This window comes from Plutella xylostella, chromosome 5 (genome assembly GCF_932276165.1).
Source record: "Plutella xylostella chromosome 5, ilPluXylo3.1, whole genome shotgun sequence".
NCBI lineage: Eukaryota > Metazoa > Arthropoda > Insecta > Lepidoptera > Plutellidae > Plutella > Plutella xylostella.
Genome location: NC_063985.1, coordinates 8,736,084 through 8,758,947, shown reverse-complemented (window position 1 = coordinate 8,758,947; position 22,864 = coordinate 8,736,084). Strand labels below are relative to the sequence as shown.

General features: G+C 37.4%; 1 protein-coding gene across 1 annotated transcript; it reads left to right on the top strand.

Annotated features, from left to right (window-relative positions):
• Window positions 1-283: 283 nt before the first annotated feature.
• On the top strand, window positions 284-22,746 carry LOC105385488 (probable peroxisomal acyl-coenzyme A oxidase 1). The gene is made up of 13 exons (XM_048633056.1): window positions 284-746; window positions 1,909-2,074; window positions 2,994-3,162; window positions 3,595-3,718; window positions 4,081-4,325; window positions 5,974-6,134; window positions 6,510-6,672; window positions 7,082-7,272; window positions 7,535-7,678; window positions 7,815-7,920; window positions 9,620-9,772; window positions 21,098-21,214; window positions 22,496-22,746. Exons 1-13 carry the CDS (start codon window positions 611-613, stop codon window positions 22,637-22,639), a joined length of 2,019 nt encoding a protein of 672 aa, XP_048489013.1. The 5' UTR covers window positions 284-610; the 3' UTR covers window positions 22,640-22,746.
• Window positions 22,747-22,864: the final 118 nt, after the last annotated feature.

The window sequence follows — 22,864 nt, the reverse complement described above, 5'->3', positions numbered from 1 at the left end:
TACTTATTTATCGAATTGTGTTTTTGTATTTGAAGATTAGGTTAGCAGTAAATGTAGGGATTGCGATGTGTGCGTCTGATTAGTTGCAAAGAGTTATATCTGATATAAAGTTATATCAAAATTTACAGGCGCTAGAAGTAAATTATTGTCAATGAAAACTCGCCTTTATGTTAAGGACAGAACGGTGCTAAGGTGCTAATAAAATGTACTTACTAAAAAGTTACGTAATTGACACACATTGTTATTAAACACATCCTGACAGTCCAGTACACAGTCCTCGGTTGAAAAGTGAACATAGTCGTTGGATTTCATTCTGTAATTACGTAAAAAGTTGTTATAATTATAAACACAAGGTTGGCGAATGAAAGAACGAGCCCTGTGAGTTTATTTGTGTGCAAAAATAAAGTAATGTGGTTGTTATTGAATAGTTAATATTGGTGTTTATAATCGAGATTACGGCACATTTATGACGAGGTTCCCTTATCAGATGCTATCATTGTGTGTATAAATAAGATAACATGGGAGTATAATAGAAGTTTATTGGACTTTACTTTAAGTCGGTACTCACATAGTTTTGTATTGTTGAGTAATATAAATAAATAAATAAAAAATGGTGAAGGATAAAACATTGGTGAAAGTTAATGAAGACTTGGCGAGGGAGAGAAAAAAGTGCAATTTTAAAGTGGAGGAATTGACTAATTTCCTTGACGGAGGAGTGCAGTACACCACCAGCAGACGGAAATTGGGTAAGTGTAATGAAAGATTCAGTAACAATATTTCGTTTCATTAAAGAAGCTAAACAACCGTCAACCTAGTCATTTCTTAAAAATAATGCTTTCTGTAATAAATACTATGTTGTTCCGGATGTCAGAAAGCTGCATTTATGCCTTATGTTAAAGATCGTGGAAGTAGGAGGCCTAAAAGTTACTGAACTTACGAAAAACTACTAGACCATTACAAGACTCTATTGTGTTAGAGTGCGTTCCCAGTAGGGAAACTATTAGCCGCCGAGATAGCGATTTCCTTACTGAACTAGCAGCGAGGGCGTTATTTTAACTATACCACCATACCCAATGACCATACTACGAATATTTTGATACTCTACCATGGAGTCTAACCCAAAATATCATCAATATTGCTCGTTCGCTCGTTAGGTTCAAATAACTACGTTAGCAGTCTTATTTAATGAATTTATGCGTAGATAAAAACAACTTAAACAACCACAAGGTGATGATGACCTCCTGAGAATAATCCTTTGTGGGAATGTATTTTTACAAAAGCTCTTGCTGTAAATAAATTATATAGGTACCTACTTTATATTTACGTTCTTTATATAGTTGCAGCTGCAACAGCTTCAACTCTCACAATCAAGTTTGAATCGATATAAGTACTTAGGTATTAAAAATACCTAAGTACTTATATCGATTCACTGCCGGATTAGTAAAGGGTGATAAAGGTGAAACTATATAAAATAGGTATCATATATCACAATAAATGCATCTTATCGTTGCTATAACCCCCCATTACGCAATAAATGCATCTTATCATAACATGAAGACAATAAAAGAGCAACTTTATACTACCTCACAAATGTAACACATTATAATACATACATACCCATAGTAATAATATGCTATGCTACATAGGATAAAAACTATCTAAACTAATTTTATGTAAAGTACCTATAATATGATGTAGTGGATCTTTTTCAGACCAGATAAAGTTGATAATAAGTAAAGATAGATTTTTTTGATTGTCACAAATGGGATCGGTACAAAGTACAAAGGCCAAAACATATTTATACACATCATCATAACATTACAATAAAACAATCACGCTTTATAGGCATTATTATTCTATTTATGTAAAAACTGAAAAAATACAGCTGTTTCTTTGTTTTGTTTACAGAAAACGACATCTTAAGTCACAAGGAACTCTTCGATTCCATCCCTGAAGAATACCTCAGCCACAAGGAGAAATATGAAAATGCCATCAGAAAAACTGTCTTGTATTACCGACTCATGCAAAAATACCAGAACTTTAAAGACGGATCTACCATTTTGGACGAGACGAGGTGATAAATTTACACGATACATGTTTTTTAAAATAGTGTTTTTAACCGACTTCAAAAAAAGGAGGAGGTTCTCAATTCGTCGGGATATTTTTTTTTTTTTTTATATTTTTTTTTATGTATGTTCACCGATAACTCCGCCGTTTATGAACCGATTTTGAAAATTCTTTTTTTGTTGTATTAGGTTGAGCTTCCAGGTGGTCCCATTTTTTTTTCAGAATTTTATCTCACCCCTAAGGTTGGGTAAAGGGGTAAAAACAGGGTATGAATTTCCATTTAGGACACATATTAACCGATTCTAATGAAATTAAGAACGTAAATATAGTTCTAATAACAATAAAATATGATGGTGACCTTGAGCTGATCTGATGATGGAAACAGAAGGCAGTCAAGGGAACTCCTCAACGGTATATAGCAACTACCTCGTGTTTAGGCTTGAATGATTCGTATTGATTAGTAGGACTTTTTGGTATCATTTGCATCTTACTTTTGATTAAAAATTATTGCAAATAAACTAAAAACTATAAAATAAAATAATAATTTAAAAAAATAAAAACCGAACAGTTCCTGCTTAGGTATATTTGTACTGTCACATATAATTTGTGTAAACCTTAAATTATTACTTACATTTTAGTCGTTTTTTGAAGTCGGTTTTTTATTTTTGTTCGTACATTCCCTCACAAGCAATGAAAAAGTTCCACCCGTCATTGCCGCTCTATACCGTCACTGAAACTTTTTCATTGCTCGTGAGTGTATGTATGGGTAAACTGAATTTAAGGCTCCACAACGCATGCCTTCACTCTACCACTACCAGGTACCAATACAGAAGCTATACTTACTCATCTACCAAAAAGGTTAGATATAAGGCAGACACGTAATACCTGAGTATACCTTCCAAATAATCATGGTCTTTCCACTCCAGAGCGAACTACCGTAACCTAGTAAGCTTCGCGGTGTTCAAGGACTACCCGCCCCTCATGCTGCACAACGGCATGTTCATCCCGGCCATCGCGGGCCAGGGCACGCCGGAGCAGCAGAAACACTGGCTGAAGCGGGCCAAGAACATGGAGATCCTTGGCACGTATGCTCAGGTAATGGTTGAAGTTTTGGGTTGTTGTGGATGCTTGCTCTAAATTAAGGCGTCGTCGTTAACAGCAGCGTATGTAACCACATGTATGCATATGTACACTCACCGGCACGGAATCTTGGCCACATGTGAATTCTGCTATATCTTGAGTTTCAATTATTTTTATCACTTATTTAATTGCCGTTTTATAGAATACACACGCTGACTAACCATGAGCATCCTGCTACAAAAAGTATTACTTTATTTTGTAGGTAATGAAGGGTATACTAGATAGTACCCTGAGAAAGGGCTATGACCAGTAAGATAAATGGTTGCCTTAACAATTTCCAAACATTTGAGTCCAAAAATAAATCTCTCCCTCATCCAAGATGGACTGATTAAATCTACCTACTTAACGTTTGGTCTGTAAGTACCTATGTTTTTTTTTCAATTTCAGACAGAGCTGGGTCACGGCACGTTCATCCGCGGGCTGGAGACGACGGCCGAGTACGACCCCAGCACCGAGGAGTTCGTGCTGCACAGCCCCACGCTCACCTCCTACAAGTGGTGGCCTGGAGGGTGTTAGTATCTTGCCTGTTGTGCTCTTATTCTTTGATAAATTGATTAAATTGTCTGATACTTCAGGTAGCCTTCATCTTCTGACTACACTGTTCGCTGAATAGATTAACCGCTCAAATCCTATGAAATCAGACAAAATAGAAATCTATTGTCGTCAGGCGCGATACCACGTCTTCATGACGCAAAAGGTTAATATGCCTGGCTGCTACCAAAAACTACTCGTATACCTACCTCAATACGAAAAAAAATATTTATTTTGAACATGTAGGTACTGTATGTTAGTGGCCATTGCCTATCCAAAAGATCTTACATCCGAGCGACAAACAAAACCAACAAACCTTCAATTCAATTCTTCCTGTTCCAGTGGGCCACACAGTGAACTACTGCGTAGTCATGGCTCAGCTCTACATCCGGGGCCGGCACCACAGCATGCAGCCCTTCCTGGTGCAGCTAAGAGACGAGGAGACCCACATGCCCCTGCCGGGAGTCAAACTGGGCGATATCGGCGCCAAGCTCGGCCTCAGTACCGTCAACAACGGCTTCCTGGCTTTCGAGCACCACAGGATCCCCAGAGACCGCATGCTGATGAAAAACGCTCAAGTACTGAAGGTGATTGGATTGTTTTGAAAAGAACAGGTTTTTTAAATAATGGAGTAACTATGTATCTATGTTCCTACGTAGTTGTTGACGGCATTGACTTTATTGTAATTAACTAATGACTTATGATGATATTTTGTATGAGCCTTTTTATATCTATATTCTTATCCTTTGCGAAAACTGGAAACTTACAATAATTATCACATAATTGTTGTGCACACACATGTTGTGAGAGACAATACGAGACAATTGGCTAATTAAGTCATTCGTGCGGGTGCGTATTGCGACGTATAAAAACGAAATGTATAATTTCACATTAATAACGTTCACAACATATAATGAACGTTACGTATAACAACAAAATCTATATTTTCATAAGGTATAAGATATATTGGTATATCGTACATTTCATATAATATCAAAATAACTAACACTCACGAGGACTAATATCGATTCGTATAACATACATTACGTATATCAATTAAAATATATACTATAATTTTGTATAAAGTTCTTCTCATATCGCATAATCTGTGTTTAATTACCCAACGCCGTCAAACCCCCTAGCACCAAAACCTAAAGATAGGTGCGACGACGAGCAAAGCGAGGAGGAGCGTGTTAGGTGCACATGTTCGTCGAAACCAAAGCGGAGCGCAGCGAAGCGGAGCGGAGCGTCTCCCAACATAGCTTCAATAATAATAATGCTGTGAAAATCCCTAGTACCAAAACCTAAAGATAGGTGCGACGACGAGCATAGCGAGGAGGAGCGTGTTAGGTGCACATGTTCGTCGAAACCAAAGCGGAGCGCAGCGAAGCGGAGCGGAGCGTCTCCCAACATAGCTTTAATAATAATAATGCTGTGAAAACCCCTAGTACCAAAACCTAAAGATAGGTGCGACGACGAGCAAAGCGAGGAGGAGCGTGTTAGGTGCACATGTTCGTTAAAAGCAAAGCGGAGCGCAGCGAAGCGGAGCGGAGCGTCTCCCAACATAGCTCCAATAATAATATATTTTTTTGTTCATTATACATAATGTTATTATATACGGTGAACAATATATGTTATAACCGTTATATATTTTAATCGATATATCAATTGAAATTATACTTTTTGAACGTTATTCTTTACAAAATTATGTATTTAGTAATTATGCCTTTCGTTTGTTATGCACAGTGATCGTTATACTTAATAAATTTATATCATATGGGCGTATACCTTGTGAATGTTATACCATGCGTTTTTATACCTCGTATTACTTACCCCATTCGTGCAGTGCATATCGTCGCGTTGTTGCTTTAAGTCCAAAGAAACATTAGAAGCCGTCTCTTTTAAACACATTACAAACGATAATACATATATCAGTACAGATCCCAATCTCAGCAACGATTTACTGAGTTTAAGATGTTTATCACTGTAACTTATCGTTAAAAAAATTATAGTATCGTGTTTAGCATATGTTTTTAATTTATTAATCTGTAGTTTTGAATCCCTCTGCAAAGGGAGTATTCTCTCACCAGGCCACGTCGTGTGGCCTGGCGTGCAGCTACCTATAACCTTTAGCGATAGGAATTTCTATTTATTGCAGTTAGCTGAGAAACTTCGATACCGCGATGTACGATTTTATAGAAATTTATTGTATCCATCCAAGTTCTGTATCCCCAGGACGGCACGTTCGTGGCGGGCCCCAGCAGCAAGCTGGCGTACGGCACCATGATCTACGTGCGCGTCATCATCGTCAACGGCATGGCCAACCTCATGGCCAAGGCAGCCACCATCGCCGTCAGATACTCCGCGGTCCGGCGCCAGTCGCAGATCAAACCGAGGTAAGGAATGTTTCTGTTCAATAAGATATAGCGAACGACGAGATTGAAATTTTTTATCAACTCCATCCACGTCAGATGAGAAATAACGCTCAATCCTCATCTTTCCTAATCTAACCACTACTGGCTACTTCTACAATGTCATCAACAACTTGGAGATCATCATAACCGCTTCGTTTGGCTGTTTGCTGCCTCGAAAAGTTGTCTAACACTTAAATCCTGTTCTGCGGTATAGCATAGAATATAAGTATGTACTTACTGACAGTATTCCAGTGTTATAGTCAGAAGGGGAAGGGAGCAACCAACCGACTTTTCTGGGCACCTTCTCTCTATCATTTATTAAACTTAGCGTTTACCCGAAATTTACATCATTTCCAGTGAGCCAGAGTGCCAGATCCTGGACTACGTGACGCAGCAGCACAAGCTGCTGATCTGCATCGCGACGAGCCTGGCCTTCAGCACGTGCGCGCGCTGGCTGTGGGACGTCTACACCGGCGTCATGGGGCAGATGGAGAGCGGCAACATGGACCATCTGCCTGAGGTATGGCGTCTTTGCTGTCAGCTGCAGTTCATACGAGATAAGTAAAGGACCGCCACATGCTATGATAAGAAGTCTAACAGATAGTAATGCTGATCATTGGCAAACAGCAGTGCTTTGCTGGATATACATATACCGCTTCCAAGGATCGCCAAACCATTCTACTGCCGCTGCACGGGTTTGTTATCTACGTAGATAAACGTCACTATGTCACAATTTGCCATAGCTACAGCGCTCTGATAGGTAGAACGCGTATTAAACGAGGTAATCGACGTCGATAAGAGAATTGTGAGCGACCGTTTTTCTCACCCTTTATCGCGTAGGTTTGTCAATTTATATTATAATTTTGAATTAATTTTGGCAAGACTGTTTGACATGGGCGAATAACTAACCCTATTAAATTCCTCTCCAGTTGCACGCGCTAGCCTGCTCCCTCAAGGTGGTGTCAACGATGGACGTGTCTGGCCTGGTGGAGCGCTGCCGGCTGGCGTGCGGCGGCCACGGGTTCATGCACTCGTCCAACCTGCCCTACACGTACGGGCTGGCCACCGCCGCCTGCACCTACGAGGGGGAGAATACGGTGTTGCTGCTGCAGACTGCTAGGTAAAAGAGATTCAGCGATGCCACTAGGCCTTGTTTTAGCGCTGTGTCGCTGAGCGATAATACTGAGAATAAATATAACCGCATTCGATCCATTTCGCAATCCATCTGAATCAATCGACTCATTATAGTTTCAGTATGGACATTTTTGGTGATGGGGAAAAAAATACAATGGGTAGAAGGATGCTTTATAACACCTCAATGAATGCATCTATTCGCTGCAAATAATCAAATAAGTGCATAACAAAGTTTGTTTTTGTTTTAGGTCCTTAGTAAAAGCCTGGCAAAAGGGTTCTAAAGGAAAGCCACTCAGCCCTACTGAGGCCTACTTGATGGACAAAAGCCCAGTTCCGAAATGGGAGAACACTCTTGACGGCATTATAGCTGGATTCAGAAGAGTATCCGCTGGGTATGTGTTAAATTATTAGATGTTCTACTTAAATCGTACTTCACATAATATACCAATACTAAAGTTAAGGCGAGAGGGTGACCAAAATTATTATGTAGGCGTAGGACATATTGACATTTTTTATATTGAATTGCAGAAAAGTTCAAGACTGCGTGTCCAAGATTGATAAACTTGTCAAAATGGGCACATCCTACGAAGATGCTTGGAACCAAACTTCTGTTAGACTCGTGGCTGCTTCTGAGGTGTGTACACCTACATTGTATTTTCTATGATTTTCGTATTTACTGCCATCTGTTTTATACACATACAACAATATACGGCAAGGTCGATATCAGGAACTTTAGATCAAGCTTACCGATACAACAACACGTTTACCTCCTCCACATACATAAGCTTGATAGATTGAGACTTCGAGCTACGGTCACTAGATGGCACTTAAATAAATAATTTTACATATAGATATTTTATAAATTCGCTACCTCGAGACCGAAGCTTATCATTTTGTTATGTTAAAAGCCTCAACTGTCACATTCTTTCTATAATTGTTCAGTAGATATAAATACCAAATAAAAAATTTAAGGCTACATACCTACTTATCTCTTTTGCTGACTGTACATAGTACACTTAGTTATTACCTAGTAATACCTAAATTTAGGAATAAAAAGGTAAGTGCCAATTTGAACTTCTTGCCGAAGTGTAAATATAATATTAAATATGTTAGTGTATCAATATCATCATTCAGTATACTTTTTGTTTATCTGAAACATTGAGGTTGCAAATTAAAACCAACCATAAATCAAATATGACTCTGCAGTTAACGTCCTGTTGGCACCGAAATGAACATAAGTAAATAAATAATAATACACTGTCATTAATAAAACTAAACGAATAGTTTATTAGCATTGGGTCGCGAAATTATTGCCACTTTCGGTGTCAATACTTGATAGATAGCTGTGAAATATTTTTAATAAATAAATTTTCTCTGAATAGCGGTTTTTATCGGTTGTGTTTGGCTGTGATGGAGAAAAGCGATTGATAAGTCTATGGATCGTGTGGACCATGTTTATTGTGATTTTATTCATATTTAAACAGTAAAATGGCAGTTAAATAGATTGAGCGATTCCTAGAAGTAGCTCAACCTACGGAAAATATAATTTATCGTAGCGTATTCTTGTTACATATTATTTATTCGCGAATTTTGAAATTCTGATTTTATTTTCGGGCTTAGATATAACATGCACATGCTGGTTTCGGCTTAGTAAACCCTTTTTGTAACACCCTGTATGTAACGAGTAAAGAAAATACCAAAGTACCTACGTATTGTACCTATTACCATTATAGTATTTGCTATGTATACTCGTAAAATGTTAAATTAGTGTAATGGTGTTTTTATGATAAATGTCTTGCCGCCTTTGGGCGGTTAAATATTTGGAATATAAATATTATTAATGTCATAATTTTACAAAACTACAATTTTAATTTATAGAAAATGTGTGTCATTAGTTCTTGAATAATATTTAAAATATTAATATTCATGAAACATAAATTTAGAATGCAACAAACATTGGCAATAAATAAAGAATTTGTAATGAATACTTAGGTTTGGTATTATATAGTTCGGCATGGATTGGATATGCAATTTCACCTTTGATCTAACACAGTCTACTAGCCAGACTGCCTAATTAAAACAAGACTAATGAATTGTTATTTATAACTTTAGGAATAATTTATGAATATACATATAGGTAACTGTCAATTGATTTTGTCAGAAAACAAACGGCAGCTTTTAGTTAAATGAATAAGGAGATTGTTTTCCTATGTAACTTAACTAATTAAACTAAGTTATCTTTTCTATTATGTTCTACCGTTGCATACCTTACCACACTTCCTCTCATAAAAATGCATTTTTTACCATAATCCTCAAACCCCTCATCCCCGCAGGCCCACAGCCGCGCGGTGATCCTGGCCACCTTCAGGGCGGAGGTGTCGCGCGCCGCCGCCGCGTTGTCACCGCCGCTGGCCCGTGTGCTGCACCAGCTGGTCCACCTCTACTGCGTGTACTGGGCGCTGGAGCGGCTGGGAGACTTACTGCTGGTGAGCATACATCACGACCCATCACGTCCCCACTGCTGGGGCACGGGTCTCCTTCCAAGGAAGGGTTTTAGGCCTGGTCCACCACGCTGGCCTAGTGCGGGTTGGTGGACCCCAACACAAGCAAGCATATGCTGAGAGGGTTGTCGGGTAAGTGAGCATACCTGATAAAAATAATATGCGGGGAGATGTCCGCACATACGGCCACCCGACCCCAGGCTAGGCAGAGCCTGTAATATGGGTATCGGACAATTGATATGTATTACACAGATACATAGATAGATACATATTACCTGTGTACCGACATATCCTAACCATCGTGAGCGCGTCATTATTTACAGTCGATGAAGGTAAGTATACTTTTTGGTCAAACTGTGGCATATGACTATTTGTGCTTTTTGAATGTTATGGTTATAGCTTTGATTATATACTCGAAGGATTATAGCTGTTAACGTACTTAAATGAAGCCAGATTCGTAAGGTTTCTGTTATTGAATCAAAATAACTGAGAAAGCTTTAAAACAGTGATATCAAAAGCTCCTTAAACAGCTTCCGAATTTGTAAGGATTGTTTCTCGCCCACTGCCTTTGAGCTACTCGTGGAATAATCTCATCATCTTTATAGCGGATTTCCCAGCTTCTATAAAACCATCACATTAATTAACGCAATTCATATCGATCACAAAATTTCCATTTTTGATTGCAGCCCGCTACGTTACTGTTAGTCTGACCGATAAGGAGACCGTATGGTGCGAGTTGCCATTTCTTTATGTCACGATCCCTATGTGTGGCCAAATACTGGTCTTGCCATTCTCACCCAATAAAAAAGTTTCAAAAAACTCCCACAAAAATATTGTCAACTTGTTGTCAACCGGATATCCATAACTCTCCATTTATTCGACAGATGTCGATTAAAGGAAAACAAACTAGTTCAATTAAGTTTATAGATCATAAAGTGTCGTAGTTTATTGCTGGTTTTATCTAAATGTCCACCTGCGTGAAGTTAGCAGCCTAAAGTTAGCAGCCTTTGAATACCCGACCAAATTAAGATGGTCACTTCAGTCATTGCATACTTTATCAATTAAAACACGTAAAAAGCCCCAAAAACATTGGAATAATAATGCTAGGTATTTATAAAAACACTAAAATATGTTCTAAAATAAATACATTCTAAAAAATACGACGCTTACTTACTGACGCTCTTGTTGGTTGATGGATATTTTGTATGGGGGCACCAAGATGCTATAGACCTGCCCGCATCTCACCTGGTTTATTATGTGTGTTGTGTCATTAGAAAACATTGACAGAAGTTTCATCAACATTGAAACGGTACAGCAGGTGTCCAGGAGCCACTTTCTGACGGATTTTGGGTGAAAAATTGACAATATTTAACGAATATTCAAGTTTGCAGGTGGAGCCTGAACAGGTACAGCTGCAAATGATAGTTCACATGAAAGGTATTATTAATACGTAGAAACGGTTTTCAGCAATTTCAGATTAAATGACTTTAGGTGAATATTCAAGGTGAAAACCAAAAAATAAAACTTAGCAGCCCAAGATTAACATTTTGTATGGGGGCACCAAGATGCTATAGACCTGCCCGCATCTCACCTGGTTTATTATGTGTGTTGTGTCATTAGAAAACACTGACAGAAGTTTCATCAACATTGAAACGGGATAGCAGGTGTCCAGGAGCCACTTTCTGACGGATTTTGGGTGAAAAATTGTCAATATTTCACGAATATTCAAGTTTGCAGGTGGAACCTGAAGAGGTTCAGCTGCAAATGATAGTTCATATGAAAGGTATTATTAATACCTAGAAACGATTTTCAGCAATTTCAGATTAAATGACTTTTGGTGAATATTCAAGGTGAAAACCAAAAAATAAAACTTAGCAGCCCAAGATTAACATTTTGTATGGGGGCACCAAGATGCTATAGACCTGCCCGCATCTCACCTAGTTTATTATATGTGTTGTGTCATTAGAAAACACTGACAGAAGTTTCATCAACATTGAAACGGTATAGCAGGTGTCCAGGAGCCACTTTCTGACGGATTTTGGGTGAAAAATTGACAATATTTAACGAATATTCAAGTTTGCAGGTGGAGCCTGAACAGGTACAGCTGCAAATGATAGTTCATATGAAAGGTATTATTAATACGTAGAAACTGTTTTTAGCAATTTCAGATTAAATGACTTTTGGTGACTCTTCAAGGTGAAAATCAAAAAATGAAACTTAGCAGCCCAAGATTAACATTTTGTATGGGGGCACCAAGATGCTATAGACCTGCCCGCATTTCACCTGGTTTATTATGTGTGTTGTGTCATTAGAAAACACTGACAGAAGTTTCATTAACATTGAAACGGGATAGCAGGTGTCCAGGAGCCACTTTCTGACGGATTTTGGGTGAAAAATTGTCAATATTTCACGAATATTCAAGTTTGCAGGTGGAACCTGAAGAGATTCAGCTGCAAATGATAGTTCATATGAAAGGTATTATTAATACCTAGAAATGGTTTTCAGCAATTTCAGATTAAATGACTTTTGGTGAATGTTCAAGGTGAAAACCAAAAAATAAAACTTAGCAGCCCAAGATTAACATTTTGTATGGGGGCACCAAGATGCTATAGACCTGCCCGCATCTCACCTGATTTATTATGTGTGTTGTGTCATAAGAAAACACTGACAGAAGTTTCATCAACATTGAAATGGGATAGCAGGTGTCCAGGAGCCACTTTCTGACGGATTTTGGGTGAAAAATTTACAATATTTCACGAATATTCCAGTTTGCAGGTGGAGCCTGAACAGGTACAGCTGCAAATGATAGTTAATATGAAAGGTATTATTAATACCTAGAAACAATTTTCAGCAATTTCAGATTAAATGACTTTTGGTGACTCTTCAAGGTGAAAATCAAAAAATAAAACTTAGCAGCGCAAGATTAACATTTTGTATGGGGGCACCAAGATGCTATAGACCTGCCCGCATCGCACCTGGTTTATTATGTTTGTTGTGTCATTAGAAAACACTGACAGAAGTTTCATTAACATTGAAACGGGATAGCAGGTGTCCAGGAGCCACTTTCTGACGGATTTTGGGTGAAAAATTGACAATATTTAACGAATATTCAAGTTTGCAGGTGGAGCCTGAACAGGTACAGCTGCAAATGATAGTTCATATGAAAGGTATTATTAATACCTAGAAACGGTTTTCAGCAATTTCAGATTAAATGACCTTTCGTGAATATTCAAGGTGAAAACCAAAAAATAAAACTTAGCAGCCCAAGATTAACATTTTGTATGGCGGCACCAAGATGCTATAGACCTGCCCGCATCTCACCTGGTTTATTATCTGTGTTGTGTCATTAGAAAACACTGACAGAAGTTTCATCAACATTGAAACGGTATAGCAGGTGTCTAGGAGCCACTTTCTGACAGATTTTGGGTGAAAAATTGACAATATTTCACGAATATTCAAGTTTGCAGGTGGAACCTGAAGAGATTCAGCTGCAAATGATAGTTCATATGAAAGGTATTATTAATGCCTAGAAATGGTTTTCAGCAATTTCAGATTAAATGACTTTTGGTGAATATTCAAGGTGAAAACCAAAAAATAAAACTTAGCAGCCCAAGATTAACATTTTGTATCGGGGCACCAAGATGCTATAGACCTGCCCGCATTTCACCTGGTTTATTATGTGTGTTGTGTCATAAGAAAACACTGACAGAAGTTTCATCAACATTGAAACGGGATAGCAGGTGTCCAGGAGCCACTTTCTGACGGATTTTGGGTGAAAAATTGTCAATATTTCACGAATATTCAAGTTTGCAGGTGGAGCCTGAACAGGTACAGCTGCAAATGATAGTTCATATGAAAGGTATTATTAATACCTAGAAATGGTTTTCAGCAATTTCAGATTAAATGACTTTTTGTGAATATTCAAGGTGAAAACCAAAAAATAAAACTTAGCAGCCCAAGATTAACATTGAAACGGGATAGCAGGTGTCCAGGAGCCACATTCTGACGGATTTTGGGTGAAAAATTTACAATATTTCACGAATATTCCAGTTTGCAGGTGGAGCCTGAACAGGTACAGCTGCAAATTATAGTTCATATGAAAGGTATTATTAATACATAGAAACAGTTTTCAGCAATTTCAGAAGAAATGACTTTTGGTGACTCTTCAAGGTGAAAATCAAAAAATAAAACTTAGCAGCCCAAGATTAACATTTTGTATGAGGACACCAAGATGCTATAGACCTGCCCGCATCTTCTTAAATTTTTCACCCAAAATCCGTCAGAAAATGGCTCCTGGACACCTGCTATCCCGTTTCAATGTTGATGAAACTTCTGTCAGTGTTTTTTAATGACACAACACATATAATAAACTAGGTGAGATGCGGGCAGGTCTATAGCATCTTGGTGCCCCCATACAAAATGTTAATCTTGGGCTGCTAAGTTTTATTTTTTGGTTTTCACCTTGAATATTCACCAAATGTCATTTAATCTGAAATTGCTGAAAACTGTTTCTACGTATTAATAATACCTTTTATATGAACTATCATTTCTAGCTGAATCTCTTCAGGTTCCACCTGCGAACTGGAATATTCGTGAAATATTGTAAATTTTTCACCCAAAATCCGTCAGAAAGTGGCTCCTGGACACCTGCTATCCCGTTTCAATGTTGATGAAACTTCTGTCAGTGTTTTCTAATGACACAACACAGATAATAAACTAGGTGAGATGCGGGCAGAACTATAGCATCTTGGTGCCCCCATACAAAATGTTAATCTTGGGCTGCTAAGTTTTATTTTTTGATTTTCACCTTGAAGAGTCACCAAAAGTCATTGAATCTGAAATTGCTGAAAACTGTTTCTACGTATTAATAATACCTTTCATATGAACTATCATTTGCAGCTGAATCTCTTCAGGTTCCACCTGCAAACTTGAATATTCGTGAAATATTGACAATTTTTCACCCAAAATCCGTCAGAAAGTGGCTCCTGGACACCTGCTATCCCGTTTCAATGTTGATGAAACTTCTGTCAGTGTTTTCTAATGACACAACACAGATAATAAACCAGGTGAAATGCGGGCAGGTCTATAGCATCTTGGTGCCCCCATACAAAATGTTAATCTTGGGCTGCTAAGTTTTATTTTTTGGTTTTCACCTTGAATATTCACCAAAAGTCATTTAATCTGAAATTGCTGAAAACCGTCTCTACGTATTAATAATACCTTTCATATGAACTATCATTTGCAGCTGTACCTGTTCAGGCTCCACCTGCAAACTGGAATATTCGTGAAATATTGTAAATTTATCACCCAAAATCCGTCAGAAGTGGCTCCTAGACACCTGCTATCCCGTTTCAATGTTGATGAAACTTCTGTCAGTGTTTTCTAATGACACAACACAGATAATAAACCAGGTGAGATGCGGGCAGGTCTATAGCATCTTGGTGCCCCCATACAAAATGTTAATCTTGGGCTGCTAAGTTTTATTTTTTGATTTTCACCTTGAAGAGTCACCAAAAGTCATTTAATCTGAAATTGCTGAAAACCGTTTCTACGTATTAATAATACCTTTCATATGAACTATCATTTGCAGCTGAATCTCTTCAGGTTCCACCTGCAAACTTGAATATTCGTGAAATATTGACAATTTTTCACCCAAAATCCGTCAGAAAGTGGCTCCTGGACACCTGCTATCCCGTTTCAATGTTGATGAAACTTCTGTCAGTGTTTTCTAATGACACAACACAGATAATAAACCAGTTGAGATGCGGGCAGGTCTATAGCATCTTGGTGCCCCCATAAAAAATGTTAATCTTGGGCTGCTAAGTTTTATTTTTTGATTTTCACCTTGAAGAGTCACCAAAAGTCATTAAATCTGAAATTGCTGAAAACTGTTTCTACGTATTAATAATACCTTTCATATGAACTATCATTTGCAGCTGTACCTGTTCAGGCTCCACCTGCAAACTTGAATATTCGTTAAATATTGTCAATTTTTCACCCAAAATCCGTCAGAAAGTGGCTCCTGGACACCTGCTATACCGTTTCAATGTTGATGAAACTTCTGTCAGTGTTTTTTAATGACACAACACATATAATAAACTAGGTGAGATGCGGGCAGGTCTATAGCATCTTGGTGCCCCCATACAAAATGTTAATCTTGGGCTGCTAAGTTTTATTTTTTGGTTTTCACCTTGAATATTCACCAAATGTCATTTAATCTGAAATTGCTGAAAACCGTTTCTAGGTATTAATAATACCTTTCATATGAACTATCATTTGCAGCTGAATCTCTTCAGGTTCCACCTGCAAACTTGAATATTCGTGAAATATTGACAATTTTTCACCCACAATCCGTCAGAAAGTGGCTCCTGGACACCTGCTATCCCGTTTCAATGTTGATGAAACTTCTGTCAGTGTTTTCTAATGACACAACACACATAATAAACCAGGTGAGATGCGGGCAGGTCTATAGCATCTTGGTGCCCCCATACAAAATGTTAATCTTGGGCTGCTAAGTTTTATTTTTTGGTTTTCACCTTGAATATTCACCAAAAGTCATTTAATCTGAAATTGCTGAAAACCGTTTCTAGGTAATAATAATACCTTTCATACGAACTATCATTTGCAGTTGAATCTCTTCAGGTTCCACCTGCAAACTTGAATATTCGTGAAATATTGACAATTTTTCACCCAAAATCCGTCAGAAAGTGGCTCCTGGACACCTGCTATCCCGTTTCAATGTTGATGAAACTTCTGTCAGTGTTTTCTAATGACACAACACACATAATAAACTAGGTGAGATGCGGGCAGGTCTATAGCATCTTGGTGCCCCCATACAAAATGTTAATCTTGGGCTGCTAAGTTTTATTTTTTGGTTTTCACCTTGAATATTCACCAAAAGTCATTTAATCTGAAATTGCTGAAAATGGTTTCAAGGTATTATTAATACCTTTCATGTGAACTATCATTTTTAGCTTTAACTGTTCAGGCTCCACCTGCAAACTTGAATATTCGTTAAATATTGTCAATTTTTCACCCAAAATCCGTCAGAAAGTGGCTTCTGGACATCTGCTATACCGTTTCAATGTTGATGAAACTTCTGTCAGTGTTTTCTAATGACACAACACATATAATAAACCAGGTGAGATGCGGGCTGGTCTATAGCATCTTGGTGCCCCCATACAAAATGTTAATCTTGGGCTGCTAAGTTTTATTTTTTGGTTTTCACCTTGAATATTCACCAAAAGTCATTTAATCTGAAATTGCTGAAAACCGTTTCTAGGTATTATTAATACCTTTCATGTGAACTATCATTTGCAGCTTTACCTGTTCAGGCTCCACCTGCAAACTGGAATATTCGTGAAATATTCTAAATTTTTCACCCAAAATCCGTCAGAAAGTGGCTCCTGGACACCTGCTATCCCGTTTCAATGTTGATGAAACTTCTGTCAGTGTTTTCTTATGACACAACACACATAATAAACCAGGTGAAATGCGGGCAGGTCTATAGAATCTTCGTGCCCCCATACAAAATGTTAATCTTGGGCTGCTAAGTTTTATTTTTTGGTTTTCACCTTGAATATTCACAAAAAGTCATTTAATCTGAAATTGCTGAAAACCATTTCTAGGTATTAATAATACCTTTCATGTGAACTATCATTTGCAGCTGTATCTGTTCAGGCTCCACCTGCAAACTTGAATATTCGTGAAATATTGACAATTTTTCACCCAAAATCCGTCAGAAAGTGGCTCCTGGACACCTGCTGTACCGTTTCAATGTTGATGAAACTTCTGTCAGTGTTTTCTAATGACACAACACACATAATAAACCAGGTGAGATGTGGGCAGGTCTATAGCATCTTGGTGCCCCCATACAAAATATCCATTAACCAACAAGAGCGTCAGTAAGTAAACGTCGTATTTTTTAGAATTTATTTATTTTAGAACATATTTTAGTGTTTATATAAATACCTAGCATTATTATTCCAATGTTTTTGGGGCTTTTTACGTGTTTTAATTGATAAAGTATGCAATGACTGAAGTGACCATCTTAATTTGGTCGAGTATTCAAAGGCTGCTAACTTTAGGCTGCTAACTTCACACACCTTAAATGTCCCAGGTACGGTTTAGGACATTTCGTGCCATCAAAAATTTAACTGTTTAAAGCTATCTGGTCAAAATTGGCATACATTTAACTAGTTAATCTATTTTATTTGAAACAATCTAAGAAATAGCTTTCTTCTAGCAAAAGGTATAATAATATATTAAATTTATTAAAATACTACTTTATAAAAAATCAGGCAGCTGTTATGACGCAGGTAAGATATCCACTAGTGAAGTTTAGTTTCGTCCTTCACTCAACAAAAACCCTTTGAGATACTAAATTGAGATTGTCCTAGTTGTCTAATTTATCAGGTATCAAATCAGGACTAATACATAAAGATTGACCCGTCGGTCATCGTCAGCTAATGGCATCAAGTGGTCACGGCCAGGTGTGGGCTGCCGTGTTACTCTTATCTGTTTTCTAATTATTCACATTAAAAAGAATATTAATTCTCATTTTATACTTTATTAAAGTAGTCTGTCATTCATATTATTTAAAGTTTATAAAGAAGAATGATTAACTAAGCTTCTTAAAGAAATGGTGATTGATTGATGATAAATTCATTGATACGTCTTCTAACTGGGTTTCTTACATGGCAATAATTGAAACGCTTGGCCTGTCCTTGATCATGGTGCCAGACAATGAATGTAGGCCAACATTCAACTTGCTGTTGTTTCCTCAATACATCTCACCTGGCAAGCACCGTAGGAGCTATTGATGATGCAAAATTATAATCTGTTCATACCTTCACCAGTAGTGTTGCAATCAATAATAACGAACCTATTGAACTTGATGAACGACAACAAGATACCGGGTTCAATGAACTAACCGTACTTACTAATTAAAAACCATAATAAGCCCCAAAGAACTTTAACGAGACAAAAAAGGCTTTTAAAATATCAAGTGCTCTCAGCTGGTAGCTCAATGGATCCAACCGTTATCTGAAACAAGTAACTAAATGATTCCAGAGACACTTGAAGGAAATATTACCTCCTCACCAAGCCACCAACTCAGGTTGGTGTGCGAAATTAAGTTCATTAAATTGACCTAAAGATAAGCAACAGGATGATAACTGTTGAACTTGTTCCGCAAATAAGGAAGGTAATGTAATTAAAAGTCCTAAAAGTTATAATTACTGATTTAAAGATTAAAGAAGTGGAGGTGAGACCGGACGCTAATGATACTAATTAGGTATGTATATCCTATAGTTACTTAATACACCATTTATATGCGGGTAAATCGTCAAATGCTGTTCGGTCATGAGATCATCACGTATGTAAATGAGTCGAGACGGTTTTTTCATGATACTTTTTACAGACATCTTATATTTTCAATTAGTCTTCTCTCTTAATGATCTGTTATTATGCTTGTACTGCAGTCTTCAAATTATTGCTAACTAAAACCGAATAAGTGTTTCAAAAAGCACCTTCTGTGTCTCATTTTTGCATCCAGCTGTTTAATGTTAAAGTTTAAAGTTCAGATTCTTTGAATTTGATTTTGGTTGGCGATATTTATAGCGTGGTTAGTGTGGTCAGTATAAACAATAATACATATTGAAGCTTTTACTTCGCCGATTAAACGTGTCCAGTGATAGCTTTAAGGTCCGCGGTACTGTTATCTGCTGATCAATCGATTTCAGGTCACCAGGCAAGTTCTCGGTTCGCAAAAAATAATGAATATGATCGGACCAGATAGTTCATAAGTCATTAAGTGATTGGGCTATGAGGTCAGGAACTAAGTACAATTATTCGATTGATTGTATCGTAAGTACGTACGTACATTTGCGAAAGTAGATCGGCTTACTTTAGTATATTTGATGTTTGCGAATCGGCAAGCGTAGCGTGGGACACCCTCCGGCCCGCTACCAATGACCTTAGACAGGTAGCCGGTAGTGGAAGTGGATGGGTGAGGAAGGCCGAGGGCAGAATGTTGTGGCGCTCCTTACGAGAGGTATGTATACAGCAGTTGTCGATTACCGGCCGATGATAATGGCAGTTTTATTGTAATCCAATTATTTGTGTTAATCACCTCATGGAAATTAGGTACTAATATATGTTGATGTAAGGTTGATGTAGAGATTCTGCTTACTTTTTTATGATGACAGCGGTGCTCCCAACAACGACCGGTTGTACGCGGAACAGATTGTTTCAATTTATATTACAACAAGTATTTTGTAGAGTCGTGTGTTTCCACTTATACGATTATACTCATAAAGAGTTTTTATAAAAGCGGACTAATCAAAACGGCTAATTTAAATCAATATGTAGCAGTTGAAAAGAGCAATAAATTTTTGCTTCGGCACCTCGTTCCCTGCGGCTTAAGTGTTGTTAAATTAATAAGCCCGTGGATTCTGATGATTGACCCGAGAGCTTTATAAGAAATATTGTTAGGATCGATGACTTGTTTCTAGTCATTCTCATAGTAAATTTTATGCTTGAAACTCATTTGCTTAATGTCGATTTTAAGGATGCAGCTGTTCGATATTTATGACTTGTAAATTGATTTAACAGAAATCTTCCTCGATGAAATACGGAACGCTAATATAGATCCACTAAATGTATAACGACATCAATGAATATGATATTGGACCATGGAATACCTAATTGGCTAAGCAGGTACTTAGGTATAGTAGTTTTGGTTATTTCTTGACATCTTACATTGACTGAAGTTTAAGATGTACATAATATATATTTACTTCATTATCCTAATCCTAACTTAATATTATAAATGCGGAAGTAACTGCGTCTGTCTGTCTGTCTGTCTGTTACTCTTTCACGCCAAAACTACTGAACGGATTTGAATGAAATTTGGTACACATACGGTGTAGACCCTGGGAAAGAACATAGGCTACTTTTTATCCCGGAATTCCCACGGGAAAACTTTTTAAGGCGAAGCGAAGCGCGCGGGAACAGCTAGTTACCTATATTGTTTACTCATGCTACACAGTAGAAGCTAACTGTCTACGTCGGTCAAATGCCTTTTCCCCGCCTGCCTGCCAGAAATATGTCTACCTGTCTACCTTAAATAGATTTCATAAAGTAATATCGTGACTGAGTTCACCATAACAAAGCCAGCTGAAAACCAGCGCTGTCGTGGGCTTATTGTCCACAGCACATGCTGAGCTGTATTTTGTTGTTGTTTCATTTTTAGTGTGTCTAATATTATTTTCTTTCTTTCTAATACTAATATTTTATATCCCCCGCCAGTACACCTCGATAGCAGAGCGTGACGTGCAGGAGTTGCAGCAGCAGTACGAGGATCTGCTGCAGAAGATCCGACCCAACGCCGTGGGGCTCGTCGACGCCTTCGACTTACGGGACGAGGTGAGGGAAATAAACTAAGAAAGGGGCTAGAGTTCAATCATAAGTCACCTTCTAATAATCCTCTAAGCTCTAAGCCTATCGCACTACCAATCATTTTCCAGTAAGTGCCACACTGGATGCGTTCTATGGTTTGCGGAAGGTACAAAGATTAAATTGATATACCTAGTAGTTGACCTGACTCTCGATCCAATCTGCATATTTTCTAAATCAACTTAACACCTTGTTGTACTTTACAATAAATTATAGAATGCAAAAGTAAATTATAGAATAGCCAGAGCCTTCTTAGAAAGAGCTTACGGATTCGTTAAATGTCTTATATTTTTATAGGATTCAAAATTTAAGGTGATATAAAGGAATGTTATGACACTCGAATACAAAATAAACCAAATGCTCAGTCGATATTTACAGGTGTGCACATTAGTCACCTTCTTGGGTCGATTAATTATGTATGTATCTGACTATAGTTTACTTAATAATGTTTCATTTTATTTTGATATCTTTACAACATTTTCAAGTCAATAAAAGTTTACAAAATGCTAAATCCTTTTAAGTTTCAAATAAATTTCGATCCCGTTTTAATATTCGTGTATTCTTTTATGTAAAGATAAAAGATAAAAGATAAAAATTCTTTATTCGGTACACCACACAGCACACACCAAAAATTCACAAGAAAAAACACAAAAACAAAAAAAAGAAAATAACAAATAAAAAACCTTATATAATATAGACTTATAAGTAATAGCGGTGTGTGTTGTCCAGCACCGAAAAGGCCCGCTATGTCGAGATGATGTGATGATATCATGTTATTGGATTATGACTATGATATAGTAAGAATATAAATTTGAAAATCTTTTATTATGCAAAAATATTTTAAAGCTTATAAAGCTTAAAACTGGCCTTCATTATATGTAGTTTTTACAAAAAACAAGATACTTACGAGTAATTCATTGTGGTTAAGATCATTGGACAGTAGAAAAAGTTGGTTCAAATATGGGAGTCATAAATTGGTAAAAAAAAATACGATCGTAATCTAAAAGCTGAGTGATTTACACTCCTTATTGTACCCAAGTCTAGAGTTTGATTCCCATCTGATTTACCACCACATTTTTTTCTGGTTAATTTAGTATTTGGTGATACATAATGAACCTGAGAAGCAATCAGATATTGGGGCAATTATTAAAAACGTAAAAATTTAAAAGAATGTTTGCTTCGGTAACATAAGGTTGGTATTTAACCATCACAACACGTTGAGATTTTCACGATGTTTTTTTAAAATTTCAGATATTGAACTCCACGCTGGGCGCGTACGACGGGCGCGTGTACGAGCGGCTGATGGAGGAGGCGCTGAAGAGCCCCCTCAACGCGGAGCCCGTCAACCAGAGCTTCCACCACCACCTCAAGCCATTCATGCAGGGGAAACTGTGATCATCATATTATACCTATTATACCTACTCAATTTATGTAATAATTTTATTTAAATTTGATGTGATTAATGACTATACAGGTGATGGATGCAAGAATAAAAGGAAAATACAAAAATAAACTGGCAGTCTTTTTATTTTCATTAGGTCTTCGACATCTTACACTTCATCATTCAGTCGTTGTACAAAATTTATAATTTTCTATCGACTACAATAAATGCACACAACT

What these genes read in the sequence shown, in the direction of transcription:
- LOC105385488 (XM_048633056.1), top strand. Translation starts at nt 611, where the DNA reads ATGGTGAAGGATAAAACATTGGTGAAAGTTAATGAAGACTTGGCGAGG. An exon ending in ACCATTTTGGACGAGACGAG is followed by an intron (nt 2,075 to 2,993) that starts GTGATAAATTTA and finishes TTTCCACTCCAG; the next exon opens with AGCGAACTACCGTAACCTAG. An exon ending in TCCTTGGCACGTATGCTCAG is followed by an intron (nt 3,163 to 3,594) that starts GTAATGGTTGAA and finishes TTTCAATTTCAG; the next exon opens with ACAGAGCTGGGTCACGGCAC.